Source organism: Phycodurus eques, chromosome 9, assembly GCF_024500275.1.
Source record: "Phycodurus eques isolate BA_2022a chromosome 9, UOR_Pequ_1.1, whole genome shotgun sequence".
In the NCBI taxonomy this organism is placed as follows: domain Eukaryota; kingdom Metazoa; phylum Chordata; class Actinopteri; order Syngnathiformes; family Syngnathidae; genus Phycodurus; species Phycodurus eques.
Window position 1 is genome coordinate 11977564 of NC_084533.1, and position 16960 is coordinate 11994523.

A 16960-nucleotide genomic window follows, 5' to 3' on the forward strand; every position below is an offset into this window, starting at 1 on the left:
AGTCCACAAGCACACTTTGTATTTGTCTGTTTCTCAAGACGTTGGGTGCGAACATGGATGTGATCATAGTGACTTTACTTCCTCTTTTGTGGCCTGTTGCTATGGTAAAACTTCCAAGGCAGGAAGTGACCAGGGTAACCCAAGTGAAGAGGTTTTGGGGGTCGAGGTGGAGAACTTGATTGTGTCTCCAGGCATCGTGTTGTACTTGGACATCCAAGTGCGGTGTCTTGGTTACCATGGCAAAGAATTGTAATTCACAAGGGACTCCTGTTGGCCACATGGTGAGTAAGAATACAAAAGGATTGTCTGTTTGACTTGGATAGTAGGATGTTTCATACTAAAAGGGTGCAGCAAGGAGGCCTCCAGTCACTATGCTGAACAGTTTGTATGTTATTAAAGTGACGCACAGTAAATGCTCATAACGTTTGTGTCAAGGCTGAAAATGGACAGCAAGAAACAACATTAGGCCTGTCTGCCAATCTGTCATGTGTGGGCTGTGTGTGATCATGCCCGATTGTGTATTTATGTAATGGAGAAGACCTGGACGTGTTCATTTTTATTTATAGAAATAGGCACTCTACGCTTTTATGTGTGATGTGAATGTTCCTGTCATTGGCAGTGCAGACTGTTGTATGACAAATTGTTCTGTTTTTGGCTCCTTTCAAGTGAGCGCTGATGCCTGTACTCGTGGTTTGTTAAAGAAATGTGCTTTGCTGGACTCCTAAGAAACGCGGTGGTTTTCAGGTGTTGATATTGTCTTTTGTCATTACTAAATGACGCTGTCAGTGTGAAGCAGGTACGGTAACTTTAGGTTTGTTCTCAGCTTCTTGAGCTCCAAATGTTGAATGAGGGCCGACTATCAGTGTTGCAACCACTTCCTGCATGGTCTGTTTGTTGCAACTGTAAATGAAACGAAGGCATTAAACATGTTTTTGCATTTTTAAATCTGCCTGTGTTTGTGCGCACAAGTGCTAGTACAGCATCTCAAGCTACCTGGTTGTATTTTTTGTTTTTGTTTTAATTGAATTTGGATCTAGTAACCAGACTTCAGTTTAAAATATACACGTTTTACAGGGGAGCATCTAAGATCATGCACACTCTTCCAGGACATTATTTTTTGTTACAATAGATGTTTCCCCATAGGCCAAAAAGGTTGTGCTGCTTTGAATTATTGTCTGCTTCACTTTCCCTATACTGCACATGAAGAGTTTAAACGCAAAAGTTGTCAACCGCCATTTAGACATAAACAGATCTACTAGCAGACTGCCTGTCACAGCATTGTTTGATGGAGCAAAACCAAGCAAAGGATGAAATCCAAAAAACAAAGCACCGTACGCATTTTTAATTCAGCTACCATCATTTTTCAGCCAATCACGAGCCCATACATATTTGTCATTATGAACGTCATGCATGTCCTCGAACATGTCTACACCTGCTATTTCTCATTAACTCTCTGTCATAATGGCTTTGGTGCGCGAAAGTGAAAGTAAAATGATAATTGTGTGAAATGGTCTGAGAGATGATGTCATGAAACTCATCAGGCAAGTGCGATTGGTGTGAGTGATCAGGTCAGTAGATTCTACAAGGAAGCCTTTGCCAGTATTGGTCGCAATCAAGTGGGTCCACAAGATCGTGAGGATTAGGGCTTCAACCAACGATTATCTTAATCGGGTTTTTTTTTTTGACAAAGAAAAAGAGAAAAAAATTCCGTCCCATTATCCAAAAATTGGACATTTCATATTGACATTGAAAATGCACAAACAATTGGTTTAGTTACTTCACTTGCTCTGTAAAATGTCAATCGGCAACAATGTTAGTCAATGTTTTCCAAAGTAAAAGCAGATGTTTGCAAATGTCTTATTTTAAGTAAACAGAAATCTGAGACTATTCACTGTTGAAAGGCTGAAATCATAGGATTTGGACAATTTTAAGTTTAACTGTCTCTAAACAATCAATTATCAGAATATGTCAGTTAATTTGACAATCGATTAGTTGTCAATTAATTGTTGGACTCTTGAGAATAGCAGCAATGAAGAAGATAACCTAGTGCAATCAATGTGACCTCCACTTTTGAAGGCTTGGGATTAAAAGTTAATTAAAGTTAAGATCAAGGTTTATTTCAAGAGGTTGTAGTTCTAGTATACTCGCCTGTTAATCTTTACAAAGCATAATACCATTTCACATTAATTTTAGTTATGTGAAAAATTTGAACTTGTCTGTTTTTGAACGATATATATATTTTTTTAAATTAGTTCTGGTTTTGTAATGAATTGACGTCAGACATCTTTGAAAGACTTCTTCAAAAATATTTTTTTCCAAATTAGCCTTTGACCTGCTTAACACACTAAATGAAAGTTCTCTTTAACCTGGAACTATACACGCACACCAACTAATTTTACTCCATTCACAAACGAAGTCTGCTTTTGTGCTTGAACTCTTCATATTTATATTGAGCTCTCTTTTTAGAATACAATATGTAGCTAAAGAGCAAAATGCACACAGGTTACCAAAGCAATCCAATGTCTTTTTATTATTTTTTCTGAAATGGATAATATCAAAGATGTCTTTATTTTGAATGCACCCCAAGTCCTTTAGTAAATCACCTTTCACTTTCTCTTAACAGAGCCTTGCAGTGTCAGACGGAGGTGAGCGTGAAAGTGCCTGCTAATCGCAGAGTGGAACAAGTCGATGCACGACACGAGAACATATCTGATTCAGCCTCATTCTTTGTTGCGCTTATCCTTTCTGGTAAATGGGTGTGTGTTTTGCTGATGTGAGCAGAGTTGAATATGTCTGCGCGCAGCTGTGCAGGCAGCAGCTCCAGCCTCCCTGGGACCCCGGGCGGCGTGGCCTGCCCAGCTAACAGTGTGCTAAGCTGGGCAGTCTCCTTTGAGAAGCTGCTGGAAGACCCCAGTGGAGTCAGCAACTTTACAGTGAGATGCAATATATAAGCACATTGTTTCTCCCTCTCCAGGTAGGCGTGCGCGTATAGAGTCTTGTGCAATATTTCTTTGCAGACCTTTCTGAAATCTGAGGTGAGTGCAGAGAACATATTATTTTGGCAAGCCTGCGAACAGTTCAAGAAGATCCCAGCCACATCATTGGAGGAGGTATGACTGCTTTCCCTCCCTTTTATGCTGATGAGCTTGAATTAAGGATCACGTTGCAGTGAACCGTCCAAATGAGCCTTGATTGTAGTGTGGAAAAGAGACTCACAATTATACTTGTGACAACAGTGCAGTAGCCTCGATGTGATTTATTTGTCTCTGGACCTGTTGTATTTGTAGCTGAAGGCAGCAGCTCGCTCAATCTATGAAACTTACTTGTCTGAGTGCGCTCCCCACTCGATCAACATTGATGACACAGCCAAGAAAGATGAAAAAGAATTGGAACAACCCACTCCTGATATGTTTAACAAGGCTCAAGCACAGGTTTGTTTTAAACGACCTTATGCAATCACACCAGCCCACTAGTACTTCGGGTAACTTTGTCTGTTTTTATTTTCCCTTTGTGCGTGCCAGATATTTAAGTTGATGAAGATGGACAGCTACAGACGCTTTGTGCGCTCGCCCCTCTACCAGAGTTGCACTTTGGCTAGTGTAGAAGGCAAACATTTACCTCGGCTCTCCACAGAACCTTTCCGCACAGTATCCTGGGAGGATGTGGCTTATCGAACCCAGAACTTAAGTGACAAACAGGTAGCGCCAGGCAGGGAAGGAAGATAGATTAAAAAGTCAGTGAATTGGTTTGCAAAACTGATCCAGGATGTGAGTTTTAATAGCCTTGTAATGAGGTCATTACTGTCTCAAATAGTGCAAGAAGTCAGATGGCATCACTTTTACAGCTGGCAAGAGCTCCGTTGATAAGCAGCGACAGAAAAGAGGATCCTGGGGAGGTGGTGGTCATTTACTTTTCATCTAAATTAGACTTTTATGTCAATCATTTAGCTTGATCTCACGATTTTCCTCTGTCTGGTCTTAGATGCATCCCACAGCAATGTTTCACTTTCTCACAGAGAGCATAAAGCTGTCAAGTCGAGCAGTAATGTGGAGCTCGACTCCCTCTACAGGCCGACAGAGGTCAGTGGTAGAGCAGTGTCCTACGTGTATATTGCACATGGGCCCAGACAGTACAAGGGATGTGGGGGCAGGGGGACGCATCCCGTCCCTCCATCTAATTCACTCTGATCTCTTCCCACTACTTTCGCTACTACTGCATAAATCTCCAGTTAATTACAGTGTTGCATTTGTGGCACAAGTACAAGCCCCCAAAGGCATATATTGGGCACAGATGCTTTTGTGGTGAAGAACACTATTTCAAAGTAGCAACCTCACTCTCTGGCCACTAATTTATACAACTGAGTGACAACACGACACTCGCGGTGCGTGATTAAATATACCACCAGTGAGTGAACAGTTATAAAATGAAAGGTGTGGATGAACACAAAATGCCTCCTACTATTGCAACTATTAGGGAATCCTTAACCTCTAACACATTGCCACTCCGCTTGGCACGCTGGGGATTCGAGTTCCAGCGTCAACTTCCTCCGTTGCTATTTTTTTGAGTCCGCAAGAATGGAATTCAGAATTATATTTTCAGTAAAACTTTATTCATTCTTCAGCTTTTCCCCACGCGCTTTGCTCCACACAGTTTTCGGCGCTTGTTCCAACCCACTCATTTGCTCTCAACCATGCATTTCCCTGCTGCTCAAATTGCTGCCCTTACCATAGATGTGAACAATATCAGCCAATTGCAACGCAGAACTAGCAGAGACACAATGTTGGCGCATTCCGTGTGCGTGGACGGCAAGAAAACCAAAATATTGTGCTGCATTCGGTTGCACTTAACTCTATATGATTACAAGGGAGATGGTAATATCCTTTAACAGGTAAAACTATATTTTGGGCCCCCCCCCACTCCAAATTGTCTATATTAATAGCACACAATTGGAAATTGACAATGACTTGAACCCCAGTGCGCTGACGTATCTGGTCTCCTCGTCATATCTCTGGCCCTTACACTTGGGCTACAGTACATGACAAAGTGTTACAGACATACTGCAGCATGTAAAAAAATTGCTTTACATCAGAAAAATCTCACGGTAAACCACCAAATGTAACAATTATATATTCTGAAATAATGATCGTGTCTCTTTACACACATTGACGTGCTTGGTGTGAAATCTTATTTAACACTATCTGCAGAAATTGATGAAATATTGCACACAGATCTTCAGCAGCTGATTCTCTTTTGTTTTGGCCTTCACACCTAATTATCTCATGACACACTATGCTGTGGGACATGGTTTGAGAATCAGTGATTATAGAACACTCATGAAAATTACTTCAACTTCAAAATGACCTCTACAAATTAACAGACTTGCCCAAATCTTAAGAATGGCCAATCGTGTCCTCGCTCCCCGGAGCAAGCTGGCGTCTCTGGAGGACACTGTGGAGTGGAGGGCGGCTACTGCTGTGTCTACCTGCCTGACGGCAGCGCCTCCCTCGCGCCGACCCCTTATGGCCTGCCCATCAGAGACATGCTGGCTGGCCTGTGTGAGAAAAGAGGCTTCTCACTGAAAGATGTCATCATCTACCTTCAAGGCAATGATAAGGTGAGGACGTGGCAGCTCATAGGACCAAGTCCTTCAGAGGGAAGAAGTATTTCCGATCCAAAATGTGCTCGACAACGGGTGTTCGGAGATGATTACCCTTTTCCTTTGCCGTGCTTCATTCATTTTTCAAATATGGTCCGAATGCCGCCATCTCTGAAAGTCTCATTTTTATCCATGTTCCCCAGCAGCCATTATCGCTGGACCAGGACTCCTCTGTACTGAGAGATCAGCAGGTTTTGCTTGAGCTTCGGGTGATGTTTGTGTGAGTCAATGTTCTTGACTCATTTCTGTGTGTTACCGTATATTTGGTCTTACTCACACGAGCACATGTGCAACATGTCTACTCTCACACTTTTGGAGGGAATGTCCATGTTTTAACACTTGACACGGTCTCTGTAATTTATGTCATGATTTTCAATGTAAAGTTAGACTGGCTGGTGTGAATGGCAGATTCTTCAGTAACTGCACCCCTTGCTTTACTGATTTTTAATATCGTGTTGCTGTTACCCTGCCTTTAGCTGTAGCTTTTACCTGATATGATTCATGAAATCATTTGTGTGTTTCAGACTGGAAAATGCATTTACTGGAAAGACAGGTGGGATCATGGCAAAGTCCAGTAAGACTCTGCAGGAAGCCCTGTCAACAGTGTTACAGAAACACAGTTTAAAGCCTCACGAGGCCCAGGTTACCATTGTGAGTAGGGCACTTCTATCTTTGACATACAAATTAGTGGTGTTGAACTAATATCACTCTCACTACTTTTACAGCCTTTTTTTTTTTTTTTTTTTAGTAATAATCACGCACCTCTCCCCTCCCTAAGCTGATTGGGGGGGGGGGGGGGGGGGGGGTAGGGAGGCGTTAGACTGCTTATTAAAAATGATCACGCGTGTGTAATTCTAATGACAATGCTGTACATGGTGCGCTATCGTACGTTTTAGGTTGGGAGTGACGAGGCTGTGACCATGAACACTACAGTGTTCAGACTGTCCAATAAGATGCTGCGGCTTGACAAAGCCAGAGGTATGAATGCAAACTAGAATATTATGACCTTAAAGCTTGGTACAGTATTAGCGGTTATCACAAATACTGCATTAACGTTTATCTAAGCACTTGATCCAGAATGCTAATGATGCGTACTACATACTGTACTGTATATGCTTATAAATACCCCCGCACAAACCTTTCCTGTTCGCTGACTTGTTCTACTTTTTCTCCTGTTATGATCGATGTTAATCTTTCTCTTATTCTGATATTCTTAAGTGTGCCTCTCTAGTGTCCTCTAAAAGGCTACAATGTCTGAGCTCATTTGGTTTGTTGAATGCTATGCCATGTCTCGTTCACACCCCCATTTGCCTACTGCTGATACACCAGAGCCAACTTCACTTTGGATCAACGACTCTCATCTCAACTTCACACCAAGTGTAGGACGTGACTTGTGGCTCTGGCACAAGAGGGCCCATTTAAAGGAACAACTATACAACCTTTTGAAACTAACATGGACTTGTAATAGAAATCAAGGCACTTTTCACTTAACAAAATAAATTTAACACAACACTACAAACCTTTCTCATTTGTATTGTTTACATAAAAAAAAAAGGTGTATGTAGATAGAGAGAGATCTATATATATAGATATATATATATATATATAGAGAGAGAGAGAGATCTATATATATATATATACATACATACATACATACTGTCCTAATCCAAATGACTGCTTTTATGCCTCAGGCAGATTCTGCAGTTGCTTTTCTTTTGATCTCGGAATCTTAACATAAACAAGTGACCTTGTTTTCTCACAATAGAAACTGACTTGATTTTTACATTACAGATGGAAGAGACCAAAGCAACATCCCCAGAGCTAGTGGAACTGCTGCTGCCACACAGGTGAGACAGTGTCTGATTTGTTTCATTAATTGCAATAGTCTTCCCCTGAATAGTCGCAGGGAATAGGGACGGAGCCCTGCTGCAAATGGTGAAAATCTGCAAGTAGCTAACACCTACTCCACATTAATTGCACAGTAAAGTTGTTGCGTATAACAGTTTATTTTTTTTGTTTTAAACAATCCGTTAGACCCCGGATGTGCTGTTGTAACACCAGAAATCCCACTCTGGGGTTCGTTAAAGGAATATCTTTTATATATATATATATATATATATATATATATATATAAGACATAGGATTGGCCTGAGCACAAAAATTGCAATTTTTTTTTTTTTTTAAGCAAATAAGGCTAGGTTTCCAAATAAAAGCTACACATTTGCAAACTGACTAAATGGTGATTTGCTATAGTGCATACAATGGTGTAGAATAAGAATCTAGTAGAACACTAACCATGACACTGATCAAAATGGTAGCTATGGGAGTCCTTCCTCCAATTTATTTAAAAAAAAAAAAAAAAAGCTAAACTTGTTGAATGCTGTGTAAATGAGTTTGTTTGGAATTGAAACCCTGCCAGTAATTTATGATCACAAACTGTGCATCCTTTGTCTTGGATCCAGGCAGGATCAAGCAGCCTTCAGACCCGGTTGTCCCCTCAGACTGACAAAGCAAAGACTCCACCAAAGCCCAGTAAGAACCCCGACATGGATGGTAGGACTCCTTAGCAGTAATGTAGGATGGCTAGGTGATTATTAGCAGGGGTGCACACTGTACTGTCAATCTGCACCAGTTCAAAGGAGGAGTGGCAACTAGTCCATTGGAGTGTTGGGTACGCGCCATGCTGCACGGCAGGGGAAAGTTCAGCCAATGCATGAGGGCCCCCCGCCCCCCCCCCCCCCCCCCATCTTGTAACGATGTTAATGTTGTGTAGAACGTAAATAAGAACTGAGAGCTGCTTCTTGTTTGCAGTCGTATTGTTTAGTGTGGTGGCTAACCTCAATATATATTTAATTGGTGCTATTTGAGTGAATGCCAGGTTGTGCTTGATCTTAACATTAGGGCTCCTGGACATGCTGACAAGGGCGCAGTGTTGCAGGGTCGATGACCAGCGAGGTCTTCTCACCAAAGAACAGCTCAAGGTTCCTCTGTTCCTGCAGCTGCCCCCAGACCTGGGAAAGGAGCAACAATCCGAAGAGTCAAGCACAACCACCTGTTCTACTGCACAGCCAGACCAGGTTACTGAGAACTCACCACCTTCCAATTCAGCTCAATCTCAAAAGACAGATTTGCGGGAAACATCTGTATGAAAGACTTGGCGTGTGGGATGGGGATGGATGGGGGGGGGGGGGGGAGGGAAATAATGTAAATAACATTAACACTCATGCGTTCAAAAGATTTTCCTGTAGCACTTTAGTCATGAACAAATAAGCTCTCAGGCAGCATTCTGCTACCACTTCCACTGAAGCTAAAGTTTGACCTCTTTAGGCAGAAGAGAATGAAGGTATCAGGATACATTTGATAAAACACTACACTTCCTTATAAGTACAGTGTTTCATATGAAATATTTTAATCTATCTGAAATGAAAGTATCTTGCCGTGATGCAATTGCGTCTGATTCACATGTATTTTAATGAGATTTCACGTCACCACATTTATTCCTTAATGTCAATGCTTAACTATAAACTATAGCTACACAGGACTGCAGGTTTTGAAGAATATTGCATGTTGTTTCAATTCAAGATTATAAAATGTTTTAAGCTGATTTTTAGTTTTAAAAGGATGCCATTTTGTGTGCCTGCTTGTTTTCCTAATGTTTGTCTTTTTTCCAGAATGTTTTGTTTGCTGTGATGTAATTTTTTTTAATAGTCCTCCTCCTGGTGTCATCTCCTCACAATCTTAATTCTCAGGTTTATCATTATCACTTAGCGTTGTAATGCAGGGGGTCAATTAGTAGGTATAACTGCTCATGGGACATATTTTTAAATAATTAAAATCTTGTCAAATACAAAGTTTACTCTGTCCCATTTATATTTTGCACATCCGATATTAGCTTTAATAGGCATACTGTATATATTGCCAGGTAGGACCTCTTATGCTTCTTACTTGACTGATAGACTGCAGAGGAGAGCTTTTAACAATTGCTTTTGTGGAAAAGATTCCATTAATCAATGTGCTTTTGGATAGCTGCCATGTCCTACATTAGCGTACAGGATCCTGTTTGGCGTACCAGGTGTCTGGCATGCTCTCTCCTTTTTGTGTGCGCGTGCGCACGCAAATGTCTCCATCCATCTCTCCGTGCACGAATGGCACGTCGGTGAAGCTCTGAATGGGCACAGGGAGAGGCGTGTCCTCGCACAGACTCCATAGCAGCAGTGACACCAGGAGCATCTCCTTGACTGGGCGTCTTCGTCTGCGAGAAGAGGAAGAAAAGCAGGTGATTGCTTGATTTAATTTTTCACCTACTGTATATCTTAGTTTAGCATGTACTATGATAATTTTTACTATGTCCTGTTTTTCATCTGAAATGAGCTAGCCATTATTCCCCAAATGAGCTTTGTTCCATGGTGTAGCCTTTACATTTTAGGGCGAACAACCATTTTTAAACATTTCAGTATTAATTTTGCATTTCATAGTCTTACAGAAGAATACGCAAGTGTTATGGTATGAAATGAGTGGATGAACATCAGTGTGCTCTACTGGTGTAGCATTGAGCCTGGATGTGCATAGTTCACAGTGGCAACTCCAAAAGGATTGTTTGTGTGAGATCGGCTATGATAAAACAGGGTACATGTTGTCCTCATCCCTGACAGTCCCATTTGAAGTTCTTTCCCATGATGCTGCTGTGGGTTCTGCCCACATCACATTGGGGTGGTCTCTCAAGCTCTGCATGCATTTGTGATTGGTTAATTCTGAACACAGCCACATCTCCAGTTATGAGGGTGTGCACACTTATGAAAGTTTTTATTTTAAAAATTCCACCCCCCACCCCCTCTCTCAATTGTACAGATTGTCACGTTGATGGCGAAAAAGGTTTTGAAATAATTTCTCTCATATTTTTAATAACAAAAACCTGGCATTGGAACAGGGTTGGGTAGAGTCTTTATATCCACTGAAAATCATAAAGATCTTTGAGTTGGGCACTTACTGTACATGCATTGTCTGACGTTAATGAGCCTCACTTGCCTCTCAGACCTCAACTGGAAGCTGCTGTTGGCTGTCAAGGCGGCCGGCTATCCGGTCTCTCTTCTTAACTACAGTCTCTGGATATTCCTACTAATGCAATGTTATAGACTGCATCTCACATTGCTTCTCCGCTTCTTGTGTAGCCCAAAATGATGGGTGAGGGGGAAAAGAATGCAAGAGACTGTGAGGCAACATTTTGTGTTTGCCCAGCCTTGCAGATAGTCCCGCATTAGCTTTTAAGACTCAGATCTCCTTCTTTTGTTGTGGTGTTTGCCCCCTTTGCACGGCATTGTACATGAGCATGGACATGTTCGTGCATGCAAATAGTACAAGTCGCCATCGTTTTAGCCGTGTCATCGCAGCAGGATTCTTCATTCTGATTTATAGATCCACACATTGGGAGTGACCTGGTAAAACAGGTGGGGAATTTCTTCCCGATTTGGGTCATCTTACTTCAGTAAACTGGTCGGAGATGTACTCAGCCATCCTGTTGAGCTCCTCCAAAGTGTCTCATCGGTCCATAGCGTACATTTAATCTTAAATGCACAGCCTTGAGTGTGCCAAGTGAACCAGCTCAGTGTGGACATAATGGACCTGATGTATGAGAGCTGCAGGGAGCGTCCCACTGGGTTATTCAGTGACTTCAATGGACTGTACAGACACATTGACCTGGAACCATCCCATTTGACTTTCTGGCAACACAAATGTGATTCTGCCATGACATCAGCAGTCACAGTGGATGAGTGATGTTGGTCGAACAGCATCCATTTATTCTAATGGAGCCTCGCACTGTAGAGCAGTTAGCTGAGCACCCAGGGGAGGAACATTTACTGGGATTATTTTATTCAGCCTCAAGTCTTGACTCCTTGGTTCTACTAAATGTCTTGAATTGCGCTGTGATTATGATGATGACATTATTTTGAAGATGGTGGGGAAGAGCAACATTCATATCAACCCCAATTCCAACATTGGGACATTGTGTGAACACGATTTGTAAATCCCTTTCAAACGATATTCAATTGAATATACTACAAAGATGAGAATTAATGTTCAAACGTTTTGGTGCAAATATTCTCATTTTGAATTTTATGCCTGGAACACAGTCCTGAAAACCTGGGACAGGGGCAACACAAAAACTGGGAAAGTTGAGGAATGCTCAAAAAACACTTTTGGAATATTCCATAGTTGAGTGTCATGATTGGGTATAAAAGGAGCAGCCCCCAAAGGTTCAGTTGTTCACAAGCAAGGATGGGGTGCGGTTCACCACTTTGTGAACAACTCCGTAAACAAATAGTCCCACGGTTTAAGAACGTTTCTCAACGTACAATTGCAAGGAATTTAGGGATTTCATCATCTATGGTCCATAATATCGAAAGATTCAGAGAATCTGAAGAAATCGAAAACCAACATTGAATGCCTGTGACCTTCAATCGACGCATTAAAAACCCGCATCATTGTGTAAAGGATATTGCCATGTGTGCTAAGGAACACTTCAGAAAAAAATCGTCAGTTAAATTTGTCACTACATCTACAAATGCAAGTTAAAACTTTACCATGCAAAGAAAAGCCATATTTCAACAACACTCAGAAACTCCTCCGGCTTCTCTGGGCCCAAGCTCATCTGAGATCGACTGACAAAAAGTGGAAAAACGTACTGTGGTCTGACGAGTCCACATTTCAAATTGTTTTTGGAAATCATGCACTTTATGTACTCCAAGCCAAAGAGGAAAAGGACCATCTGGATTGTTAGCAGCGCAAAGTTCAAAAGCCAGCATTTGTGATGGTCTGGGGGTGTGTTAGTAGTGTCTATGGCATGGGTAACTTTCACATCTGTGAAGGAACCATAAATGCTGAAAGGTACATACAGGTTTTGGAACAACACATGCTGGCATCCAAGCAATGTCTTTTTTCATAGACGCCCCTGCTTATTTCAGCAAGACAATCCCAAACCACATTCGGGACGTGTTACAACAGCGTGGCTTCATAGTAAAAGAGTGCGGGTACTAGACTGGCCTGCCTGCAGTCCAATGTGTGGCGCATTATGAAGCGTAAAATACGACAACGGAGACCCCGGACTGTTGCTGTACATTAAGCAAGAATGGGAAAGAATTCCACCTACAAAGCATCAACAATTAGTGTTCTCAGTTCCCATATGTTTATTGAATGTTGTTACAGGAAAAGGTGATGTAACACAGTGGTAAACATGACCCTGTCCCAGCTTTTTTTGGAACGTGTTGCAGCCATAACATTCTGGGTTAATGATTATTTGCTAAAAACAAAGTTTAGCAGTTTGAACATTAAAGATCTTGTCTTTGTAGTGTATTCAATTAAATATAGGTTGAAACTGATTTGCAAACCATTGTATTCTGTTTTTATTTGTTTCACACAACGTCCCAACTTCATTGGAATTGGGTTGTACATCCAATTCATAATCTCAACCCTTTAAACCACGCCTGCCAAACTGCTTCAGTTTCCAAATAGTTTCATCACCCAAACTGACTGTGACAATGGAGCAGGCTGGTTATCACCTACATCTGACTGACAGAGCGTGGCAGGTCCAGAGCCTCACAAGATTAGATGTGGAACGTGGCCCGATGACTCACTCCACGATCTGTGAGGATCTGGATTGTTAGCAGCGTATAGTTCAAAAGCCAGCATTTGTGATGGTCTGGGGGTGTGTTAGTAGTGTTCATTGCATGGGTAACTTTAACATCTGTGACGGATCCATTAATGTTGAAAGGTACATGCAGGTTTTGGAACAGCACCTGCTGGCATCCAAGCAATGTCTTTTTCATGGACGCCCCTGCTTATTTCAGCAAAACGATGCCAAGCCACATTCTGCATGTAGTAATAAAAGACTATGGGTACTAGACTGGCAGCAGTCCAGACCTGTCTCCCATTGAAAATGTGTGGCATATTATGAAGCGCAAAACATGACGGGGACCCCGGACTGTTGAGCAACTGAACTTGTACATCAAACAAGAGTAGGAAAGAATTCCACCCACGAAGCTTCAGAATTATTATCCTTAGTTCCAAAACGCTTGTTGTTGTTGTTGTTGTTGTTAAGGAAATGATGTAAAACAGTGGTAGACATGTCCATCCAAGCTTTACTGCAGGTATCAAATTCAAAATCTGTGAATACAGTATTTGCAAAGAACAGTATCGTTTTGAACATTAAACGTCTTTGTTGTGTATTCAACTCAATGTAGGTTAAAGGATTTGCAAATGTATTTTTATTTACACAACATTCCAACTTCATTGGAATTAAGGTTTGTATTCTATAAATCTGTGTTTCATCATGTGAATGGACTCAGTCTTCCAGGCTGTTTGTCTTTGATTCAGGCTTTCCCATGATGAACACCCAAGGGGCCTTTTCCGGATGAAGTGAGAGAAGTAATCCCTTCTCACTTGTACTCATCTGTGGTCTGTCATCAAAAGTAGTCATTTTGAAAAATTACATGGTTCTACTGCTTCATGGTGTGTGGTGTCCATTTCTACTTTGGTTTAACTACCAAGAATTGCTGCTATCGGGTGGAATCCTTGCATCGCCAAAACCATCACTATTCAGGAAATCAAAACTGCGCGTTTGTGAAACCATTAAAATTGCATAGTCAAAAAGAGAGTAAACCTTTTTTAACACTTTAAATTGGTAATTTGTAAAAATGACAGACTCTCATGGGGACTGGCCAACGATATTGATTTGTGGAAAAAAACTAGTCACCAAATTTGGACATTGCTGTCTGATAGTCGATCCATTGTATTAGGATTGCAGTTATTTTAAAATATACTCTGTCTATAGGCAGTTTTCCAATTGAGGTCATCTTTCAGTGAAGTCATCCATGGAGCAGAAGACAAATGAGGTACAGCCCCATTTGTAATATGATTAAGGGTACTACTTGATAAGACAAGCTTTTCTTCTCTTTTGTAATATTTTTCCTTTATCTCAAGTGCTCCACCAGCACCTCTCCTCAGAAACGCATGAAGAACCGCTCCAAATCTATAGAGGAGACTCAACAGTCAAAGAGGGTGAGAGTGGCGCACGAGTCCTTCAAGTCCACATGCTGATAACGCTAAAACGATCATGTCTTTCTTTACAGGCCTTTTCTTCACAGAAATCCCTCCCAGGAAGACCAGAGCTGGACAGAGTGAAGGTGAACTGTTTGTTTGATTGCCTGTGTTTCATTGCAACATGCCTTTTATACAATTTCTGTCTTGCAGGAGTGCCTTGAGGGTTCAGAGACGCCCTCGTCCTCCACTGAAGAATTAAAGGGATGAACGAATAGCCAAGTAAACTTGTCGTCAGACAAATCTACCTACGAATACATGGAAAACAAGGCAAACGAAATTGTAAGGAAAAGTGGGCAATGTGAGCATGTTAAATGTACTGTAAGCTGCCATACGCATAAACATTAAGCTGATGATCATGTATGTAATGCAAGTTTTTATCCTGTTCTGTTGTATTTGTAAGCACTGCAAAATGTGAATTGACGAAAGGTGACGTTATTGGGTCTATTCAACAGTTTGCCCGAGAGGTCATGAAACTGCTTTGACTTTTCTTTTTGAACGTGGTCTGGTCATCTTCCAGGAAAAATGAATACCTTTTTGAGTGCATCTTGTAGCAACAAACAAAAACATCAGCCACTATATTTTGTCTGTATGTCCTGGCATCCTACCAGCAGAAGGTGTAATTTAGGAACGTCATTACTGCCAAGCTATCAAATTGTGGGTTGAGAGTGTTGGTTCTCTTTTCTCTTCCGGACTAATTTTGTAACGGTACACTCACTTAATTTGATACGAAACATTACAAACGACTCTCAGTATCATGCAGTGCAGATTTACAATACTGTCAATTATGACCACTCTCAGTGCTGTTCAAACCTGTACATTATTTGTTTCCCCCCAATTCAGCTCTTATGGATCTCATTGTGGTAGGTGACTGTTTTGTCACTTGAATCTAGCCAGGATATGTGGATAATGTTTGTAATGTTCATTTTTAATAGTTTATCTGTTTATTAGATACAATCTGGTCAGGCCATGGTTAAATTAAAAATGATGATGCGCACCTAGAAAGCAGTCTTTTCTTGTCAAAACTCTCCACAAACATCACTGAACACAATGAAGATGCAACATTGTAAGGAGGAGGGGGGAGGGGAGGGGGGGAAAGACTGTGAGGGTTGTTCAACTCTAATTTCCCCGACGCAGCAGTATCCTCACCTTCAGTTTGGCTGTGCGCAGAGCTTTTATGCCTCTCAGAGTCCCAGCTCTCATCACTGCTTGGAAAACAATTTGCCTGAAGGAGGTGGGAGTTAAGTTGTATTTCTCTGGGGTATGCATGTTAAGATTACAATATTGCTGATAGAACAAAACTGCCGATGGACAAATTACCAATCACCCCGTTCTACCTGGAACGTCGCTAGTGTCTTGTGCCTAATACAGTAGTTCCCACTTGAGTCAAAGTTTGCAAAACGTTCATGCAGAAATCATGGTGCAAAATGGAGAAACTTCCACACATGGTATTTATACAGTCTTGGGTCCTATCAATACTGCAGTGCTGTTGGAGGTGGAACTAATTTCATTTTTGCACTTGCCTGAATACTGCACCCAAAACAGGTAAGTCAAGTTACAATTATTAAAGTTTGTACTCCTTAAGACTAAAGAGTTCATCCTTGGTTTGTTTCAGCTTACTAAAAGACATTTCCACACACGTTTGACAGATTTCATGGTTCTATGAAACCAAGGTTGAGCTTTTTGGCCATAATTCTAAAAGGTATGTTTGGTGCAAACACAACACTGCTCATCACCAAAAGACCACCCCACCTTGGATCCACTGTATGTGTAGCATTGTGCTTTTGAAGGTGTTTTTTTTTGTTTGTTGTTTCCCTCCCCCCCCACCCCACCCCCTTGCTTTTATTCTTGAGCTGGAACTGGGGCCTTGGACCAGGTGGAGGGAATGATCAACAGTTCCAAATACCAGTCGTTGGTACAAAACAGTCAGGCTTCTGCTAGAAAGTGGAAAACAAAAAAAAACTAAAATCAAACAAAAAAAACCCTGCTTGAGCAACTTTATTTGAGGTTAATCAGAGACACTTTAAATGGTGGAAGGCGTGGGCAGACACCCATTTAACCTGAGTTTAAATGTGATTGGCTAATTCGGAACACCGTCACATCCCACTTATAAGGTGTGCACTTGTGCAACTACATTTCAGTTATTTGTTTTAAATTCATGTTTTTAAAACAGTTTTTAGAAGTTTTTTTTTTTTTTTTTTTTTCCTGGCATTT

General features: G+C 41.3%; 1 protein-coding gene across 6 annotated transcripts; it reads left to right on the top strand.

Moving 5' to 3' along the window:
* Positions 1 to 138: 138 nt before the first annotated feature.
* Positions 139 to 15751, top strand: rgs14b (regulator of G protein signaling 14b). 6 transcript variants are annotated; one of them, XM_061685572.1, is made up of 19 exons: positions 139 to 281; positions 2624 to 2645; positions 2782 to 2933; positions 3018 to 3110; positions 3288 to 3431; positions 3522 to 3698; positions 3814 to 3895; positions 3982 to 4079; positions 5378 to 5614; positions 5800 to 5876; positions 6181 to 6307; positions 6553 to 6634; positions 7448 to 7503; positions 8119 to 8209; positions 8558 to 9932; positions 14481 to 14541; positions 14630 to 14707; positions 14779 to 14832; positions 14900 to 15751. In XM_061685572.1, the coding sequence occupies exons 1-15, from the start codon at positions 237 to 239 to the stop codon at positions 8803 to 8805; spliced, it is 1731 nt and encodes a 576-aa protein (XP_061541556.1). In that variant the 5' UTR covers positions 139 to 236; the 3' UTR covers positions 8806 to 9932; positions 14481 to 14541; positions 14630 to 14707; positions 14779 to 14832; positions 14900 to 15751. The 6 variants fall into 6 exon arrangements, with proteins under 6 accessions (XP_061541556.1, XP_061541560.1, XP_061541557.1 ...); XM_061685576.1 differs by having other exon boundaries at positions 8119 to 8188; XM_061685573.1 differs by having other exon boundaries at positions 5803 to 5876.
* The last annotated feature ends 1209 nt before the right edge of the window (positions 15752 to 16960 follow it).